We start from the raw sequence: 21,927 nt of genomic DNA on the forward strand, positions 1-21,927 counted from the left end.
AGCACACACACACCCCCACCATCATTCGGCCCCCCTCCCCCTGCACTGTGCTCCTTTTCCCGTTCCATTTATCGTCTTGGACGACCTTTCCCTTCTCGCTTCGTCGCCGAGATCGATCGGTCGAGCGACTAGGCCTCCCGACGTGCGCCCCTCTACCTGCGTCGGTGTCGCCGCACGATCTTAGCCACCGCAGGTGCGATATCTTATTTAATTCGATTTTTCTCCGCATTTACCGGGTTTTTATTTCTCCTTTTTATTCGTAATGGGGGTGTGGTTAGTTCGTGGGAGTTCGAGTCGGTTTCTGGTTTTCTTGGTCGTGGCGTAGACTTCCCCCAGCTCGGGGGCCGATCTCTCTTTTTCTGTTTGGGTGGAAATCTTGGGAATGGGGATGGAGAAGCCGAGGATTCCCGTTAAGGTATGGTTCCCACTCTTTGATTCCGTTGATTGGTGCGGTTTATTGGGTTCTCCGTTAGGCTACCGATGACTGGATTTGAATTCAGTTGTGGAGACCTTAGTTGGCTATCGCTGAGACTGTTGTTGATCATTTGGACTGTCACTGTTTGTGGCTGACCTTGTAGGAATTGAATTGTTCGAATTCACGAACTGCATTCTCTGAATCCATCTGCTAAAGTCCAGATCTTAATGTGATCCAAAATTCCTGCACGTTATTCTCCCTCAGATCTTATGATCTGTGATCCAGACTTTTGTTCAGAGCTTAATCGAATTTTCCCAGTGGCACTTGCTGCACAGCGCTGCAGATTAGTTGTGAAGTTTGAGATAATGTTGATTCTGATCTGTTCCTAAGTGATGCACAAACTGCCTTTGCCAGCTAGCTGTACTTTCTAGATTTGGTTTTTGGCTGCATGAGTTGCCACTAGAGCACCATGAATTCTTGGTGGATGCACTCTGTTAATTACTTGTGTTTAAGGACGAGATCTAGATCAAAAGCGTATGTAAAGATATGTACTTTTGATGTTGGACGGGGCTAGACGTCTGTGGCTCCAATGCGTATTTTGAATCTTGTGGCATTAAAAATGAAGCGTCATACGGACAAGAACCTTTAGTGTCATGGCGTGTGCTGAGGTTGTAAGTGTTCAGATATTGCCTCCAACCTAAATTGCATCTTGCCATCAAAGTGTTTTGCTTGCATTTAAGATATGCCACAGCAGGATATCTACTTTTATCTTCCTAAGAGTTCCTTTATCTTGCCCCTCATGTCTACATGATTAAACTGTGATGATCTCATTTCAGTTCATTGCTACCTTATTTTTCACGTGATTAAGTTCAGATTCATTTTTGTGTCTTTGATGCAATGGTTGATTGGAAGGGGGTTAAAAATCCTGAATACTACTGAAAAGGACATGCAAAGTTTAGTTCTATAATCATTGTATGAATGCTGCATTAAATCAAACAACTGCCAAATTTATGAGTTAATAACATGCATAATATGCCATCATCTGTAATTAGTAACAGGATTTAAGTTAAACAAAGATGCAGGAAATACAATTTCTATGGTTGGGCATTATAATCCCACAGTTACTGGTATCGTCATATGTAGTCACAGGAAATTTTGTGGTTGCGGACATTATAATCCAAGTTTACACAATTCCAGATTCTATTATATAGAGGTAACTGTGGCTTATACACAGTTAAGAACAACTATATTGATTTGTGATTACTGATACACAAATATTCCGAGGTAATGCATATACATGATTAGTTGTGTGCACTAAAACATATACATGGTTTAGTTGAACAACATTGAAACAAACTAATTATAAACCAAGCTTTGGTGAAACATGCCTGGGATTGCGCTATTAGAGAAATGACCTCAGTGTACATAGTTAATTTTGTCTAGCTTGTTGATAGGTGTCAGACCAAAAGTTCAACCTTGTAGCCAACTTGTTGCATTGTTGCTGATTAAGTAACTAGAAAATTCAGCACAATGGGGTAAAATGTTCAACTCTATGTCTAATTATAGAATATTAAGTGCAAGTTTTTTTTTTTAAAATCTCAATTTAATAATGGTTTTGATAACCTTTGGATGGGTATGGCATCAGTATACTGGATGCTCTACCGAACTATACCACATGCAATCAACTGAAATAATGAAAATTAACTACTGACTGGAGATGGGGGTAACAAGATAATGAGATAATTTGATGGGAAGAAGAATTGTATAACCACTTCTTCCTACCAAAAGTGGTTGATGAAGTAACTCCTAATCATAATTTTGTTACTGTATCATGACTATCAAACACTCAATCTAGGAAATTACTCAATTAGTTTGAACAAAACTTGATTTACATTTGTCTAATTTAATGACTAATTCAGACTAGCTGTTAGGCCAACAGCTGCTAACTCATTGTTGGACTGGCCATTTAATTTATACTATAAAATTTATAATTAGGAGTTCTGCGGGTATCATGAATCAGCACATACTAATAAAATCAGCAACTTATTTTTGTTTATCAGATGCACACTGTGTTAGATGCATACGATAATTTCCATATTTTTGTGCTAACATACTAACCATGGAGATCGTCCCACTTGGAGATCTTATAGTGTCCTGTCTGTTCAGTTATGCCGTCTTGCCTTTGCTGAATACTAACTACTGCATAGTATCATCCCATGCCTTGATTTTGTTTGCTTCTTGGTTTTTAATCTGTGGTTAGTCCATTTCAAGAACTCTTGAGCTTTGGAGGCATCACATAATCAGCAAGCTATAACTAAACTTTAGACCCAGCTTTCTTTTGGAAGATACTTGAGCATTGTGCATCATATAGGAACTTACAGTTATTATTACCTTCTTTATTAATTTATACTTAAGTTAACTAATAGCTTTTAATTTCCTGATATTATTTTGCAGAATTTTGCTTCTTCTAGCTTTAAGACAACATCCAAAGCTAGTCCTTCCAGTATGGCAGTGTCCATGAAGGATGTGGATTCAGCTTTTCAAGGAGCTGGGCAAAAGGCGTATCCATGTCATATGACTTCATTATACCATTTTCGTTTTCTCGTTTCTATTTTTAAGGCTATTGAATTTCTACTGTTTACTAATGCAAATAGTAAGAGGATATATACTCTTATTTAGTACAAGTTTCAAACAAAGATTACAGAAAAATTGGAAGAAATTCTCAGCAAAAACATATTTAACACTTAACAATGGTTGAGGATGCATGAATAGTCAGATTCTAAATCATTTTTTTTCTTTTCTAGATTAGATTTATAATCAGTTGTGCCAGTCAGCACAGGCCAAAGCCAAATGGTTGGTTGGCCAGATATCATCATTGTTGGTAGGGTTTTTTGGCATGTGTCAACTGGCCAAGACAGAAGTCCGCTTGACTTGATATTTGTTCCTGATCTTGAAGTCACATAAGTGACTCCACATCTTGTTAAACAGTTGCATTTGCAAAATCAAAATGAAAATCAAATAGACTCGTCTTCCACTGCTTGCTTTTTAAGTGCTTGAGATTGCTACTGGGGAATGAATGGGTTCTAATTGCTTGAGGAAAGAGTTTAAAACAATTAATGTTAAAGTAGTCCTCTTTATCATTAATAGCCTAGGAACCATGAAATAGTTATTGAAGTAGAAGAACTAAAACCATTGGTAGAATTATTGAGTAGAGAAGAACTATATAATATAATTGCTATCTGATGAAATCATGCATGACTAGTATTGTGGATGTTGTTGCCCTTCATTTTTTTCTATCATTCGTTACTGTCTTCTTGTGGTTCTACATATTGTGATATATGCACGTTCGATATTCCTTAACTACAGTACAGTGGACTGGAGATATGGCGTATTGAAAATTTTCACCCAGTCCCTGTACCGAGTTCATCTTATGGGAAGTTTTTCACTGGAGATTCATATGTGATTCTTAAGGTATTTTATGATATTTTGTTATTAATGATGATTCCATATGCTTCACTAATTGATAATTAGATTACTTCACCCAAAATCCACTTTAATTTTGTAACCTAAATTAGATTTAGATGACCTAGATTATTTTCGTAGTTCGAGATTTTACATTATTCTGCTTTCTTGGTTAAGAAGTACAATGAGTCTTTGGGTGTTAGATCTGAAAAATCAAAATAAGGTGGGTTAGTTGAAAGTGCAGAATGCTCGAAAACAATGTGTACAGGATGAGGTACTGTTATGTCATCCTAACTAATATAAACAGAGTCTAGTTTATCAGGTTTATAGTTTGGACTTGTTGAAGAGTTCTTATGCAGCCAAAAGCACTGACTGGGCTGAAGAATGAAGCAAAAAACATTAATTTCTAAATTATGTTTTACACAATTGAGGCACAGATTCTTCTAACCAAAGCTGTTATCTATCCATATGCTATCATATAGTCAGCCTAATGTGAGGTTTCATGCTTGTTGTTTTTCAAACATTCGTGGAATATGTATATGTTAGTGTATAAGCTCATCTGAAGGATTAGTGAGACTGCATTCTGACCTCTATGTGCTGCTTTTTTCTTTATTTATCAGTAAAATGTTCTCTTTAGTAAGCTAGTCTTAAGTTCTCATGCTGTGACTTCCGTGCTATGCTGAATTGATGAAGGATTTTCTTGTTGTCTTCTCTTTGGAATCAGTATTGCAATGATTTTGCAATGGGTATTTTTCATTATGTTAGTTGAGTATGAAAAATCTTTTGAGCTTGATAGATTTTCTCAATGATTTGTGAGTCAAAGGATGACTAGACCTGCACAGGTTTCAGTGATTTGTTGATATGCTTAGTATAATGGATTTCATTATGTTATTTAGTGAAGTCAAGTAAGTCACTATAAATATGTGATGTGGTTGTTTTTAAATTTGGTTTCAATGTTTTGCAAATACAGGATGCAACTTATTTGAATTTATCTTCATATTAGGAATATCTTCTCGGAAGGTTAAGTTTATTGTTGTCTTTGTTTATAGAGGAACTTTAGTTGCAGATTTATGCATTTTTCTTCCCTTTTTGCTAATTGATATATTTTTGTCTTACTAGAATCTATAATGGGTCTTTGTTGGTAAACTAAATTATCTTATTTGGACAGACAACTGCCTTAAAAAGTGGTTCTCTTCAACATGATATTCACTATTGGCTTGGTAAAGATACTAGCCAGGTCAGTTGGTATTCATTATGTATATTTTCACCAATTTCTTTTTTGAAGGATAGTCCTGGACCTCATCGTAATGATTATCCAAGTATAATCTTTAATTGTTGCTGTAAACAGGATGAAGCTGGGACTGCTGCAATCAAGACGGTTGAACTTGATGCAGCCCTCGGTGGTCGTGCTGTTCAATATCGTGAAGTCCAAGGTCATGAGACTGAGAAGTTCCTTTCTTATTTCAAACCATGTATAATACCACAGGATGGTGGTATTTCATCTGGGTTTAAACATACTGAGATAAATGAGCGAGAGCATGTGACTCGTTTATTTGTTTGCAGAGGAAAGCATGTTGTCAATGTGAAGGAGGCAAGTTATTTTTATAGATACATGTGACTTAAGGGATTTATACAAATACGATCTTAAGTTTGGTGATGTTGTCATAACTCATAACCAGGTCCCTTTTGCTCGATCATCTCTCAATCATGATGACATATTCATTCTGGATACTGAGTCCAAGATCTTCCAGTTCAGTGGATCTAATTCATCTATTCAAGAAAGGGCTAAAGCTCTTGAAGTTGTGCAATATATCAAAGAAACTTACCATGAAGGGAAATGTGAGGTGGCAGCTGTTGGTAAGATGACCTCTATAAGTCCCAATGAGTGATTGTACTAGCAACAAAAAACTTGCTCACTTATTGATCTTTGGATAGAGGATGGGAAGCTGATGGCTGATGCTGATGCTGGAGAGTTTTGGGGCTGTTTCGGGGGTTTTGCTCCTCTTCCAAGGAAGATAGCTTCTGAGGGTGACAGGAAGGCAGAGACCTTTTCTGCAAAGCTGCTATGGTAATTTATTATTTAATAATCTTAATATGCTAACAAAATGAGTTTTTGTTGTACTACTTTTACACACATATTAGTTACTAATGCATCTCAAATATGGAAAATTTTGCCTTCTAGTGTTGATAAAGGACAAGCTGTGCCCGTTGAAGCAGATTCCTTGACAAGAAAATTACTGGACACTTACAAGTGTTACCTGCTCGACTGTGATACTGAAATATATGTATGGATGGGCCGAAATTCATCCCTTGCACAAAGGAAAGCTGCTAGTTCTGCAGCAGAAGTAAGTCCTTTTCTGATTAGAGCCTCTTATTCTCTAATTGATCTATTATATTTTTCACATGCACAAAGGCCTGAACTGAGTTGGTGAGGAGATGAAGTGGGAGGAATCTTACGGAGGCCCACATTCTGAAGATTTTCTGAATGCCTGAAATCATATGAATTCCTGTATCTGAGAAAATTCCAGATTGTGGGTTTTGGAGTTGATAACCTAGGGAGATTGTCTTTTCATTTCAAGTGTCTACTCAGCTTGATGTCATCCATGCTATTGATTGGCATCCAAGAGCACTTTTGTATCCTAGTTTATGCTTGTTTGAAGTTCATGGTAATTCTACCATTTAGTGTCATTTATGTTGCACAGGAATCACTACTCGAACCTGGCAGGCCACAAGCTCATGTTATTCGGATAATTGAGGGATTTGAGACAGTAATGTTCCGGTCCAAGTTTGAACAGTGGCCGCAGAAAAATGATGCAGTTGTATCTGACGAGAGTAGGGGCAAAGTTGCAGGTTAGTGGAATAACATAAAAGTTCTTTAATATGCATTAAAATTTTGTCATTATTTTTTGCATGAGTTTGAGAATTAGTTTGTACAATATGTGATGAGTTATTGCTTTTATTGGCAGCATTTCTTAAACGCCAAGGACTAAATGCAAAGGGCATTAACAAGGCTTCTCCTGCCAAAGATGAACCTCAACCATATATTGATTGCAGTGGCAATTTACAGGTGCTGGCTTAGTCCAAGAGGAGGCTGTTTGCAATTTTACAGGTCATATATATCATTTTATGCTAAATATTACTTTTTGCCTAATGTACAGGTCTGGCATATAAATGGTAAAAACAAGATTCTTCTTCCACCCTCAGATCAATCTAAATTTTACAGTGGAGATTGCTATATATTCCAATATGCATATCCTGGAGAAGAAAAAGAGGAATATCTCATCGGTACTTGGTTTGGGAAGATGAGCATTGAGGTAAATTTTCAAAGTTTTTGAGCTTGTTTATCGAGTAACTAGGAGTGTTTACTGCTCAAATGTCATGTAATTCACAAAATTGGAAATGTTAAATGAATATTACTAAATAATCATTTCCTGAATAATAGATTTTACCCTACCAGATCCCTAATTATCAATTGAGCATCCATGTTGGTGCAACTTGAATTAGATCAAGTGGAAAAGTGAACAAATACTTGGATATTTAGACATAAAAGGCAGACTCATGAGACACTTATGATACATCTATTAGGATAGACCATAGAATGATGATGGGCCAGAATATAAAGAAGAACAAGAGAACCCTGTTTCCCAATGCAGAGGGTCAAGAGGAGCAGATTAGTGCGAGTGGGAGTCACGAGTTCCAGGGAATCAATGACTTAAGAGGAGTGCTAGGATAAAAATATCAATTATTTTTCTTAGAAGCAAACTAATTCATTTTCATTTTGAAGATGACAAAGAAAAAATTCTTGGTTATCTTTTGTAACTTCTTGTAATGTTGATGAACTCTGTTATATCTGCTAATTGGTTAAGAGTGACAAGCCCTTGCAGCTCTCTTATGCAACCACATATATGATACAAGTAATTGCTTTGCCGATGAAATCCATCTGTATAAGCTTTGTATCATAGAATGACACTGATATTGTAACACCCCACTTAGTCCCACATCAGAAGTGGGCAATTACTATGATTGGCTTATATGAGCCTGATGAATGTATTACGACAACTCCCGCTAAAGCATTTTGGTCCGTGATTGAAGGATCAAAATGGAGTTATTGGCTAGTTGACTCATCAAACTCGGGTTGTGACATTTGGTATCAAAGCCAACCTAGTATTTGAGCAAAATGAGAGGGCTTGAGTAGGAAAGGGTTATCCATGGATGGAGTTAGAGTGTAACACCCCACTTAGTCCCACATCAGAAGTGGGCAATGATTATGATTGGCTAATATAGGCCTGATGAGTGTATTATGATAACCCCTGCTTAAGCATTTTGGTCCGTGATTGAAGGACCAAAATGGAGTTATTGGGCAGTTGGCTCGTCAGACTCGGGTCGTGACAGATATAGTCTACTTCGATTGACAATTTGGTGAATAGTTTGCTAATGTTCAAGCTCTGAACTTATTTGTGGCATATACTTCTAAATATTTAACTAGAATCACCAGGATAAGGAAATATTGAAGTTTGGCAAACTGATTAATTCATACACCTTCTCCAACATCTCATTTTTAATCTTCAAGTAATAGGTATGTTATGCTTAAAGTCCATGTATCACTATAGCATATGTACATCAGGTTAGTTAAATATAACAAAATATTAAAGGTCATTTGTTAGAGTTCTTTACTTCAGAAGTTATGATGGCCAAAAGTACTACTGACACAATCATAACAGTTCAAGAATGTAATTATGAATGTACTTATATTGACTTCTCTGGATACGTGTGATTTTCATCGACACTGTTTCAGCATGTCGTCAGTTGGTCTGCAACTTGCTTAGAAGATACTGTTAAGTGTTAACCATGAGTATCATAGATATCTAGCATTGTGAAGCATCTATGACTGGTTACAGGAGGAGAGGACTGCAGCTATCTCACTTGCTAACAAGATGGTTGAAAATTTGAAGTCACAAGCTGTTCTGGTAATCTGTTACTACATCAGTGTGTTGAAATAACAGGTTATATGGTAGAAATATATTGTGAACGACAATTTCTTGATCTTGTGCTTGCAGGCTCGCTTTTATGAAGGAAAGGAACCGATACAGTTATTCTCTATCTTCCAGAGCTTCCTAGTTTTCAAGGTTTGACCCTTAACAAAAACCTCTTCATCTGAGAGTGTATTTCTGCTATTGAAGCTATCTTTTTGTGGTAGTTTTATTTCTACTATAAGAAACTCCGCCTGATCTTTTCCCGTGTAATATTACAGGGTGGGGTAAGTTCTGGGTATAAGAAGTTTGTCAAGGAAAACAGCACAACTGATGAAACATATTCAGAGGAAGGTGCTGCACTTTTCCGAATACAAGGTTCTGGACCAGAAAATATGCAAGCAATTCAAGTAGAACCGGTAGATCCACCATAGTCTCATTTTTTAATGCAACAATGCTTCAATATACCACATATCTTAAACTTGGCATTTTTTAAAACCTTTTATTGCTATGCTTATACATTTATTTTTTTCTTAATCAGGTAGCTTCTTCTTTGAATTCATCCTACTGTTACATACTGCATAGTGGCAGTATTGTTTTCACATGGTCCGGAAGCCTAACCACCTCTGTGGATCAAGAACTAGTTGAGAGGCAGCTAGATCTGATTAAGGTATGACAAAATCTAGTTCATGTGGTAAATTAGTTTTGTAAAGCTTTTGCAATTGATTGTTTGTTCCATAAGCCATTAAGATAGGTAATGGCTGTACCAGTGGTTATCAATATACATATATTTGACATAACCACTTTGAACTCAAAGGAATCCAGAATCTGTCCTCATGATTTTGAAAATAACAAATTGCCAACGGCATGATGTTTGAGTTCAATAGCTCATTGTATATTTTATAGAGTTATCTTTCTCCCTATAAACAGGAGATTCAATTTCTAAACACCTGAAAATTTTATCCATTGACCATAGACTTTGCTACCTGTTTTGTGTCTGAAAATAGGAACATCCGAGAGACTGAGATACTTTTCATTTTTAAATTATGGTGTGGAGCTTTGAGAAGCATTCTCTCACTTAAAGACTTTACTCTAAGAAGGAATGATAAAAGAAAAGAATTATTGAGATTTTAAAATCAAGGTGGAACCGGTGCCTATTTCATCACTATTTTTCATTTGTTCCCTAATTGATCCTCACTATTTAATAGTTGCTATATCCTTAATCTAAACTGAAGTGAAGACTGATCAATGTAATGGTAGGATGTTTAGCACTGTAACTGAGCACCCAAACTTCTTGTTATGCATGCTTTCAAACACTTTCCCCTTACCCAGATCTTCTGCCTTAGTGTCTCTTCTTATCTGCAAGTTCTCATAGTGATCCTATTTCCATGAAACAAGGTCGAAATCCTAATTTAGCTGTATGACTTGTTCGCCTTGGGAACCTCTGGTTCTTGAATCTCATTGAATTAGATCAAAATATATGACAGGCGATTAGTTGGTTATCTCTTCAACTGTTTTTAGATTTTACTAATCGATTTAACCCAAGTGTTTCATTATGCATGATATGATGGTTTACTGATTGAGATTTTCTAGTACTCCTGATGTCACATTGGCTTATTGTTCACACTGTTTGGTTCCATCCAACTTCGTGAAGACCTTGATATGTGTAGAGAGAAGGCTACAAAGTGCAAATTACTTATTTCCAACATAGTAAAGCATAACATAGCATGGTAAAGGTTTCCCACATTGATCATGTGTTCATAATAATGGCCCTGTCAGAATGTGTGACAGATCTAGTTTCATCTGACAACATGCTCACTCATTTCATGTTAGTAGTAACAGAATGTACTCGTAGTCTTGCTATAGCTAACAAAAAATTTGGCAGCTATTAGGTATTATTTTTCTCTTTAATCTAATTCTTGTTGTTGTATCTGATGTTCTGCTTTATGTAGTTGATTCTTGGCGTGTTGTCCCTGAAGGTGTTTATTATTTAATCATTGAATAAGTTGAGGAAGTATGTCTTATTATTTAATGCAGTAACTAATGCTGTGAAACACCCGCATGAGTTACATATTATTTATTTCTTAATACTTGTTCTATTCTAACCTTCTGTGGCTGACCCTCTTGTCCATAATTGAGATTTTTTGTTTGGTGGATTTTTTTCTTCGCCACCTATTTATTCTTTTTCAATTTGGACAGCCAAATGTGCAGCCTAAAACACAAAAAGAAGGAACGGAAACTGAACAGTTTTGGAGTTTACTAGGAGGAAAATCTGAACACCCCAGTCAGAAAATTGGGAAAGAGCCAGAACATGATCCTCACCTATTCTCATGTACTTTCTCAAAAGGTAGGAAGTTAGAGGTGCATGTTGTTCATCTATGTTCCTATTTTAGTCCTGTTTTCTATCATTTTATAGGTGTGCTAATGTTAGCTGTTCTATTTCATGGAACGAATATATGCTGTATGCATATGGAAAAATGAAGGCAACCTAAAGGTATGTAGTCCATAATATCTTCTTGAGCGGATCCCTGTTTAACAGAAAGCGAAACTGTCAAACATGTTTGTATTGTGGTTACAGGTGACAGAGATTTTCAACTTTACCCAAGATGACTTGATGACTGAGGATCTCTTCATTCTGGACTGTCACTCAGACATATATGTATGGGTAGGGCAGCAGTTGGACCCAAAAATCCGACTGCAAGCTTTAAGCATTGCAGAGGTATGGAATGCTTTTCTTTCTACCTTTGTCTTCTATCTGCTGCAGCATAAAAATGTCACTTTTCAGAAAGTCCTTTGTTTTGTTTGTTTAAGTTCCTTTTTCTATTTCTAACAGAAATATATTGAACAAGATTTTCTTATGGAAAATCTCTCTCGAGAAACCCCATTGTATATCATTATGGAAGGAAGTGAGCCTCCATTCTTCACTCGCTTCTTCAACTGGGATTCAGCAAAATCATCAGTAAGCATTTGCATATGGAGTTGAATGTCAACATTATGTAAAATGTTTATTTTATATGCAGTATATTTATTAAATATCTTCTTCTGTCTGCTATGATTTTGTTTCTGGGGCAGTTGTAACTATGAGACCAATGTACTCTTAACTAGGGTCTGACTTATCTTTGGTTGCAGATGCATGGTAACTCATTTCAAAGGAAGCTAGCTATGGTGAAAAATGGAGTTCCTCCAACACCAGATGTAACCTCCTTACCTCAATAGCTACTGATATCTTAATTAGATCATAACAATATGTATAACAGTCATTCAAAATGCACTAGACCTCTGTAAATTAAGAAGCGATTTTTCACAACATCTCTGCTATTTAAATTTCAGAATATCAGAATGCCAAGAGTTTCAGTATTTGTTTTATTTGTGACTTTCTTGATGCATGTTAGGGTTGCATAATTGACTTTTAGGTTATTCTTATCTGTTTTTTCTGTTATATACATCAATGTTAGTAGCATGACACACAATAAACTGATAGCCAATAAGTTATATAAACAGGTTTCTTTCGAATATGAGCTATAGATGGTGGTTTGGAAGAGATAAATATAGAGGTATGAAGAATTGAAAAACAAGAAAATAGTTAAGATGGCTTGTGGTCAAGCAATTGCACCTTTCCTTGATAATTCATCATCATTTTTATACAAAATCAAGAATGCATCCCCTTTTTATGTGTTGACTAAAGCCTAAAAGCACTTTTTTTTAATGATTCCTATATTTTTCAAATATATGGTAGTCAGGTGATTATTTGAACTTTCCTTTCAAACTCTTAGAATAATATATTGATCAGCCTAACAAGATTCTAAAGGTTTTCTCTTTTCTGTCATGGTTGAGTCCCATTGTTTTACTTAAATCTCCTTTGGGTTTCTGATTAACCTTAGAGTCGCAAGGTAGCTTTGGACTCTAATTGGATCATAGTTACAGTAAACCTGATTTATCTGACATCTACCATGTCCATTGTAAAGCCTGTTTTTTTTAAGAGTTTACCAAATTATCTGTCTCAACAACCAAAGCTTCTATTTGCTTAGGTTGGTTCTTTCTCATTTAATGCCTACAGAAGTAGTACAATCCTCACTGTATTGGATTTTGTAGCCAAATTTTTCATAAAAAAATCATGATAGGTCTGAGATTCTGGCTCTGAAAAGCTAAAAGCTACATAAAATAATTATTTATCGTGTCTCAGTGACGATCGTTTTTTTTTTCTCCTCGCTACTGCACAACCTTTATATAAACCTTCCAATAATAACTAATAATTATTCTTTTCTGTTAAGGATTTTGGTTTGTTAGAAATTTTAGTTAAGAACTCACATATTGATTACTTGCACTTACTATCAGAAGCCCAAGCGACGGACACCAACATCCTATGCTGGGAGGTCCAGCGTGCCAGACAAATCTCAGCGCTCAAGAAGCATGTCCTTCAGCCCTGAACGTGTTCGAGTTAGAGGAAGATCTCCTGCTTTTAATGCACTAGCTGCTAATTTTGAGAACCCAAATGCCAGGAATCTGTCAACTCCTCCTCCAGCAGTCAGAAAACCTTCTCCAAAACCTGTGATGCTTGATCCTTCAAAGGTGGCACCAAAATCAGGAGCAATTGCTGTCCTCTCTGCTTCTTTCGAACGCCCAAGGGAAATAATGATACCAAAGTCAATAATACCAAAATCATTAAAAGGTATGCCTGAACTATCTTCTAGAATATGAAGGTCTAGGTTATACATTGTACTTTAACATTGAAACTTTTCGTCTTTCGTTTGTCAAAGTGAGCCCCGAGAACAACAAACCAAAACCAGAGGTGAACGCCAAGGGAAGCATCGCTACATTGAACACCAGAATGGAAACCCTTACAATACAGGAAGATGCAAAGGAGGGTGAAGCTGAAGATGAAGGGCTCCCCATTTTCCCCTATGAACGCCTGAAGACCACTTCCACTAATCCTGTTACAGATGTTGATATAACCAAGCGAGAGGTATACAAATTTTTCGGGTGGTTTCATAGTTGGGGAATTCAATTCAGTTCTAATATTTCTGGTCCTAATGGCAGACATACTTATCTTCTGCGGAGTTCAAGGAGAAGTTTGGCATGACAAAAGAATCTTTCTACAAGTTAGCCAAATGGAAGCAAAACAGACTCAAAATGGCACTTCAGTTGTTCTAAGACTTCCAAATTCTGAGGTCCTCTTCTGGCCCTGGATCAGAGACAGCATTGATGGACAGGGTGCTTGGATGTCTTCCTACCCTCGTTTCAGATTGTGACTGGTCCTACCCAACCTAGTTCTCATTTAGGGCTCCCCTACTTAGGAATGCAAGGGGGACAGCATCAGTGCTTTTTTAGCTGCTTCTGGTCCCAAATAGTTCATGTTGTTATTGACAGAGTCTTACAAATTTTCCCTTCTTTCCATGTTTGAGCATTATTCCACTGTCTCTCCCTTCTCTCAGGTATTCTTTTCATCGTCCCAGGTTGGTTTGTGAGCTTGCAATTTTTTCTTTCTTTCTTTTCATTTACCGATTGTTTCCAAAGGTGAATACAGTTAAAGGTTGTATTAATACTGCACAACGAGACAGCGATGTGTGTACAGCTGAGTGTAAGAAGATGACAACATAAATTATGTTGGGAAACCAGTTTGCACCTTCGTTTGTTGTCTTCACCAAATCTGTTTGTTCCATGTTAGCAACCCCTTCTTCTCATGATTTATTGTCTCATCGCATGAAGATACAGTTTCTGTTTTGTTGAAACATATTGCTTTCATGATGTAGAGCACAAGAATGACAAAGAGTTGTGGCTCTTCCACGCCCTTCATCCAGTTTAAATCATATGGTATGCAGTTTCTTCTTTTAGAATTAATATTTCTCTTAGATGTTTTATTTTTTAAAATAAAATTCCTAAAATTTATTATTATTATTTTTTATTTTGTGTCTGTTATTTTTTTATTGATTTATATATTTTAATTAAAATTTTCAGTTATGATTGATTACACATAAATCGTTTGGATTATTATTGTTGTTCTTGACGGGCTATAACTAGTTTTAGATGACTGAAAAGTTTTCTTCTGCTTGCATCAACCTCACGAGGAACCATAAGCCTGCATGCATAAAGAGGAGAAATCATTCCTTAGGACAAGCTTCGATAATGATGATTCCGAGTATAAAGTTCTAAATCTTAAGCTTTTATTTTTATTAATCGAATCACATTTAATTTTTATAATTGAGCCTTTTATCCCAACCATTTATGTTGTCATTGGGAATCAGAACGTAATGAATTCGGTCTTAATTGTTAGGCACGGTTAGACGAATCCACGTATGACTTCTCCTAAAATTTGTCTCACGACGCCTGTTCCAAGTTGGAAAGAAAACTACTGTGCTTTGACCCGGTCAAACCCCATATTAGAATGTGGCGCTACGTTGACTCCCTATAATTACCCCTCTTTGTCACGATGCCGTCGACGGTCCTCCTCCCTTGTGCCATTAGAAATGGCGTGAGCTCAAGAGACACCTTCGGCCTCGAAGCTGCCTTCTCCCGTCCATCGCAGGTTCCCTGAGAACAACGATGGCTAGGTAATTCCCGTCACAAGGTAACTCGCCTTTGCAGCCATTCCTCGATACGTTATATATCTGCATTCCCTTCGATCATAATGGTCCACATGGAATGACTTCCTCTCTCTCTCTCTCTCTTATGACCCACGTTTCTTTATCTACATCAGATGAAGAAGAAGCATCTCCATTCTTCTTTCTATTGTATTCAAATTCAAATCTATTTGTTTATTGTTTTTTTTTGTCATTTAATCTACAAAAAAAATTATATTATAATTCTTGAGAGCATCTTTGATGCACAAAAGGAATAATATTACTTTCACAGCCAACGTTGTTGAGTCACAGAATTTTTCCGGCTTGCATCGACCAATAATAATGCCGCTATTGGCCGATGGGAATGAAGCGCGATCGTCTTCTTCCTTCTTATCACGTAATTTTCTTCTCTGAATGCCACAAAGCAGAGAGCAGCAGCTCACGGCCACCATGGATAAGGAAGGCGTCGACCAGAAAGAGAAAAGCAACTCGGCTCCGTCAACTCCACGCCGGCTCGATCCTCCAAATGGCAGACGAACCATAGTCGACTCCCCTTACAGGCACATCCCCAGGCCACCTGAGAAGTCTCTCCCACACTATCTCAAACCAACGATATGCTCCACCCATTCCTCCAAGAACCAGCACCAGCCTTGTCATGCTTCCCCGCCATTCGCCGCCGCCAATGGTAAACGCCTTCCGCATAAGCTGATGATCCCCAGAGCTTCTCCGACGCCATGCCCACCTCAATTAAGCCCCACTTCCTCCAAGCACAGAGCAACACGGGCCCCTTCACTGTCACCTGTACACAAACTAGCCGTACGCAATGAAGCGAACTCGGAGAAGGCATCACCGAGTCCTCCTCTCAGAAAGACGAGAAGTCTCCCGTTGAAGAGGGACGCACAGCCTCATGCCAAGGTCGCGGAAGCTGAGGCGACTCGGTCGACTTCACCAAAGAGCAGAGACAAAGAAGGTAAACACCCCAAGAGCTCCGAGAAGAGTGCTGTCGTCGCAGCAGGCAAGCAGAGAGCACGAGCGAAGTCGATGTCCATGACCTCCATCGACATGGCGGAAGGTACAAGAAAGCCAAGCGTCCGACGATCTGGAAAGTTGGTGGCTGGACACGAACGCAAGGAGCAGGCGGCGGCGGGTGAGAGGCTGAGGTCCAAAGGGAAGGCGGCGGTGAGGGAAGAGGAGGGCAAGGAGGTGAAGGGGAGAAAGGGGTCGCCGCCCGCCTCCATCGCCGTCACTGACGAGGTTGCTGCTGCGGCGGCGGCGGCGGCGAGGAGGAACAAGGTCAAAGCGCTGGTGGGGGCGTTCGAGACCGTCATCTCGTTGCACGAGGATGTGGGGGCGGATGGTCAAGGAGGTCAACGCGGGGAGGGGGAGGAGTCAAAGAGGTGATCCGGATTGAACGACCCGCAGGAGGAAGGCGTTGACCGAGTCAACCTACGTGGACGAAGAACAGTGTGCTCGAGCGACTTGGCGACCAGTTTTCTTATTCTCATGAGGAGTTATATCTGATGCTGCTGCTGTTAATGTCTGTCTCTCATGAGATCCATATTTTTCTCTCCGTAAGTGTAATATATTACCTTGTTCTGTTTAATCAAGTGGTTTCTCTCATGATTTCCATTGTGCTATACTACTAATATAATTGTATTAATCTCAATCTTATTTTCGATATTTACAGTCAAATGATTAATGTTAATGGTATAATTTATGATTCATATTCTTCAGATAAGAATATGAAATTACCTCATCCTATCATCATCCAGAATTAGGAAGCAAAGAAATCCTGAGAATGTAATCTCGATCAACATTAATATCCTTCACGTCTTTTCCTTAACACCAAAGAAAAGAAGAGAAAACAAAAAGAAAAGAAAAAAGACTTTCTAGACGAACTTAGTGCGGCTAAAAGTTCATTTATGGGAATCATTCGTGCTCATGCTTTTGCTGATTCCTTCTCCAATCCAATCCAAAACCACGGCCACTTGCCATACAAAACAGCTTATGGCGGTAATGGAAGAGTGAGAGGAGATGGAAGAAGCAAACTTTCCTCTTCCAAAGAGTTGAAAGAATAGAGTCACAAACGCCATCATCATTCCATCTCTCTCTCTCTCTCTCTCTCTCATGATGACGTCAACCTCGAGGAACGCATGCGACACTTGCCTTCATGACCTCACGAAGAGAAGCATCTTCCATTTCGGTCCACGCGTTGAGGACCTGCATGCACCTTTTCCTCCTCCCGTGGTTTCACTCGAGCCATCGTCAGTGGAGGCATCGACGTCAAAGGAACGGTGCTGCTCGTCGTCAAAGAGTGCCATGAGGCGCAGGAAACAGCTTTTGCGCGCACTGAACATGGACTGCCCGTTATTGCTTGGCGTGGTGGAACTCTGGGGACCATCTCATGCTTGACGCGGAAGGAATCCCATGCAGTCCAACTGACGAGGAAGAAGAAGAAGCAGAAGAAGCAGAGTCTGAGTCATCCATTTGCATCAGACTGCAATGTGTTTGCTGGAACGACCGACTCTCCCTCCCCGTCTTGCAGTCCTCCTCCAGAGTAGTCACCCATTACTTCAGCTTCAATCTTTCTCATCCTGTGACGTGGGCTTCTTCAGCACCAACTCATGCATGTATACGTCCCAAATAATTCTTTTAGGTCTCTCATCTTTATCTTTATCCCAAGTATTCATGGAGTACATGTTGTGTTTGCCTACCAAACGCAGCAGAAAGGGTCTTTCGATGCACCACTGTTCCGCACTGAGACTCCACTTTGATACCCCGATAACCGGAGCCAGACACGTCCAAAGCCACGTCAGCAACTATCAGCCATGTCATCCCTCACTATAATAATTTCCTCGATTATTCTAACCATCTAGATTAAAAAAATATAAAATTCATAAAAACACTCGGTTATCAATATAAAGAACTTTAAAATTTAATGATCGATTGACTTAAGCATCGAACGAGCAACGTCGAATATTTTTTATATTACTTAGATCAAAACATATAAGGACGATGGTAAGATCTTAAGCTAGTTAGACTCAACTCTTTCGTCTCGAGTACGATGACGACGATAAAAAATTAATGATATTAACATGAATAATCGAGATAAAAGTACAGATGGAAAAAAGAAAAAATACATCTCGAATGAGAGAGTAATAAAATAAGGATGTGTGCTATGGAATATCGACACTGTGTAGATTCTCCAACATAGTGGAATGACATGCATCATTAGTAATAAGATAACGTATCCTCCTCGATCGAAATGATCACCGCGCCAATCCATTTCTTGGTCTCAACACGTGCGTCAGGTGACTGAGATCGCACCAATGGAAGTCGTCGAATCGGACGGCTGTGCGGACACATCCGGTCGAATGTCGGTGCACATATGTCAACGCGTGCTGCGGATTACGGCGAAAGAGCTTCGTCCCCGGCGACTCCTCATTGGGTGTGCCGTCCCCCTCGGATCTTCCGGGATGTTCTCTACGGCGATTCCTCGGCGACAGGCAACCCAACACGTATTAAGGGTGACACAAAGATTACGTCAGATCGAGAGATAAACATAGCCATTAGAATATTAGATGGTAAGCTTCAACGATGAGTGATTATTACTATTATTATTAGTTTATCCAAATAATATATGTATATATATGTGATGAACTCAACTTTATTAAATGGGAATCTAAAATCTTATGTTTCAATCTTTAAAACTTGAACAATCTTAGTTGAAATATTTTCAGAGCTATAGTGAGGTTTTATTATACTCAATTCTCATCTTCATCTTTCTTCCCTTTTTATAAAAAATAAGATGTATAAATAAATAACATATATATATATATATATATATATATATGTGTGTGTATGCATTAACATTTTTATTTGACTAATTTGATTTTATAGAAAGATTTAAAGAACAAATCTTGTCTTCATTATTTGTTAAAAATATACATATACATGCATTAAGATTTTTGTTTGACATGCTTAATTAATCACAGAGGATTGTGATGAGATTTTTGGCCTGCCTGCTTTAATTAGAATGATTTCTTCATTTAGGTATATGGTGGGATGATTCGATTAGAGTCTCATTCCAATTGGCTCCTCGGGAGCTTTAATGCGTTGCTTGCCAACCCCACTCGCCCCAAAGCCCCCATCCGATGAATCGGCGAGGTGGCCGATGTGACCGCTTCACTCCTCAACGGTCCACCTAAAAATGGGGTCGCGTGGCGGTCTCTGACGTGAGAAGGTGACGTGGGCGGAGGTGTGCCGCTTACAGCCGCGTGGCGGTTGCCGCACCCCCGCGCTCGAAGCCAAAAGCCCGGTGGGGACCGGGAAACCGGACGCCGTTTCCTCTAAGGTGCGGTCATTACCTTTTGACCAACCCGTCTCCATGAGGCGTATAATAATTATACGTACACAGGAAATACCGCCCTTTAAATGGAGAGGGACAGAGAGAGAGAGAGAGAAAGCACTATGGTTTACTGTTGGGGGAAAGCAGAGGAGGAGGAGGAGGAGGAGGAGCGGCAGAAGGTGATGATGCCGTGGTGGGACAAGAAGGTGGTTCTCCCGGTGAAGCGCGCCTGGGTCGCCATCGCCGCCCGGGTCAAAGCCTGCAAGCACGGTAAGCTCACCCTCATACGGATAGCGCTCTCTCGTTGCTTTACTGAACTATGTATCGTATGGACTCCCCAATTCATCGTCTTCCAACCGTGGATTTGATGCTGTGTTGTTTGCTCGCTAACTTGCAGGCCGTGGCGGCATCGGAGTGTCCGCCAAGGTTCAGGCCGTGGGCAGAGCAGGTTGTGCGCCCTTGTGGGAATCTTGATTCCTGACTTTGTGATCATTACGAGATTTTGGAGACGGCAACCCATCGATCGATCGATCGATGGGTCTCAGCATAATCGTCTCTTATGTTATTTGTTGGACACAGGCGATGGGATTCTGAAGCTTCACGACGACGTTCAAACGTGCGGGTACGAAGATGTGCAGGTGATGTGGGAAATGGTGAGGAGATCAAAGACGGAGGGGTCCAACCCATCCGAGCAGCGGAAGCGACGGCTTGGAGGCCATCAGCCTGCGCCTCCCGACGAACGTCCTCCTGTGACTCGGCGGAGTTGCTTCAACATCACCACCGCCAATGAAGTGGTGGAAGAGGAGGTAGGAGGATTCGAACAGAGAGCTGCAGTAGCAGCTGTTCCCCCTTCATCATCTTCTTCTTCTTGTGCATGACAATAACATTGTACTCCAACCTTGTAGTTTAAGTGTACATATGGGGTTTCAAGAACTTCTTCTCCGATGTTCTCACTAAAAGTAAGTGTGAAGTATAGATCAAAGTTGTTCATTTCTTCCATTTCCTTATAGTTAATCGGGATAAAGATCTCACTTAAAATCGAATATTGGCTCCATCGGATTCATTTCTATGTCTCTTAAAGCTTTAGATTTCATCTTCTTTTTAACATGATTTGCTATGCACATGAGGATATCTCCTCACCAACATCTATGTTTATCTTCTTCTTCTGTTCAAGATGAAGACGGGTGGATCGTACGAAGATTGACATCCATGCGCATCTCTTTGTTGTAGATTCTGTAGATCGTACAATGATTGGGTTGTGGGAAAAGCCTCATAATTTGAGGCTCCTACGCAGGAAGTCATTACATTAGAGGCAAATATTTTGTGTGACAAAAATAGTTGCTAGAGCGAGATGGTCGCAATCGAGGAAGGGCTGTATCAATGCATACCGAGCTACAATTTCCATAATAGAAGTTGATAGGGAATAGAGATCCTAAGTTATCTCACTAGTGAATAAAGATTTAAAGCATAAACTTTTTTTGATGATAAGATTCAAGCTTCCTTCTTATCTATCCAAAGAAAGCAATCATAAATTACGTTCCATGGGCTTCTTTTGAATTACTTGAATCCATATTCGAGAACTCATATTACTAATTTGAATATTAGAGGGACCGAGTTGGAAAATCTTTTTCGATCTTGATCTTCGTACAAATAATACATCGGGAGCTTTACGTTTTTACCTCGGATAACTCTATGCATATGAATCCAAATCATATCGGATCGATCAAGACGTCAACAACTTTTCTCTTTCTAAACGAAGGATTCTCATCGTCTTGTCTGTTTTTGAGTGTCGAATTTTCTTTTTTCTTTTCTCGAAAGAAATAAGGGAGATGATGGAACAAATGTCGGAGAGAACTATTTATGTGCTCGTCGAACGTTAGATCAGTCTGATTTTTGCTTGCCACAATGCCCATGGGAGTTCTCCATGGTTGGATTTCTTGTGTGATTTGGTTCGACATTGGGCTTTTAATTGCTTCGGCCCATTACCGAGTTGGGCTCAACCTGAAATATGAGATTCAAGTATGTGTCTTATTCTTCCATGAACAAATGTTAGAAGCCAAAATTGAAAGTCTACCAAAATTTACATCGATATATTAATCAGAAACATAACTATGCTAAGTGAGATAAACAATAATTCTCAATTGTACATACAAAGTATCGCGTATCTTATCAAAG

General features: G+C 39.0%; 2 protein-coding genes across 3 annotated transcripts; both read left to right on the forward strand.

Moving 5' to 3' along the window:
* The first annotated feature begins 14 nt into the window (after nt 1–14).
* Nucleotides 15–14,473, forward strand: LOC135675933 (villin-3-like). Of its 2 annotated transcripts, none has more exons than XM_065186592.1 (23): nt 15–193; nt 2,870–2,976; nt 3,787–3,886; nt 5,046–5,114; nt 5,226–5,468; nt 5,557–5,734; nt 5,813–5,945; nt 6,060–6,222; nt 6,580–6,727; nt 6,844–6,944; nt 7,036–7,191; nt 8,776–8,844; nt 8,935–9,003; nt 9,129–9,266; nt 9,389–9,517; nt 11,047–11,194; nt 11,331–11,341; nt 11,426–11,566; nt 11,681–11,806; nt 11,977–12,042; nt 13,183–13,516; nt 13,605–13,810; nt 13,885–14,473. In XM_065186592.1, the coding sequence occupies exons 2-23, from the start codon at nt 2,921–2,923 to the stop codon at nt 13,996–13,998; spliced, it is 2,898 nt and encodes a 965-aa protein (XP_065042664.1). In that variant the 5' UTR covers nt 15–193; nt 2,870–2,920; the 3' UTR covers nt 13,999–14,473. The 2 variants fall into 2 exon arrangements, with proteins under 2 accessions (XP_065042664.1, XP_065042659.1); XM_065186587.1 differs by lacking the exon at nt 15–193 and adding an exon at nt 272–415.
* A 5,390-nt stretch (nt 14,474–19,863) lies between these two features.
* Nucleotides 19,864–20,791, forward strand: LOC135587245 (uncharacterized). Its single transcript, XM_065078412.1, has 3 exons — nt 19,864–20,022; nt 20,150–20,200; nt 20,332–20,791. The coding sequence occupies exons 1-3, from the start codon at nt 19,875–19,877 to the stop codon at nt 20,628–20,630; spliced, it is 498 nt and encodes a 165-aa protein (XP_064934484.1). The 5' UTR covers nt 19,864–19,874; the 3' UTR covers nt 20,631–20,791.
* Nucleotides 20,792–21,927: the final 1,136 nt, after the last annotated feature.

The sequence above is a fragment of the Musa acuminata genome, chromosome BXJ1-1 (genome assembly GCF_036884655.1).
Source record: "Musa acuminata AAA Group cultivar baxijiao chromosome BXJ1-1, Cavendish_Baxijiao_AAA, whole genome shotgun sequence".
Taxonomy (NCBI): Eukaryota; Viridiplantae; Streptophyta; class Magnoliopsida; order Zingiberales; family Musaceae; genus Musa; species Musa acuminata.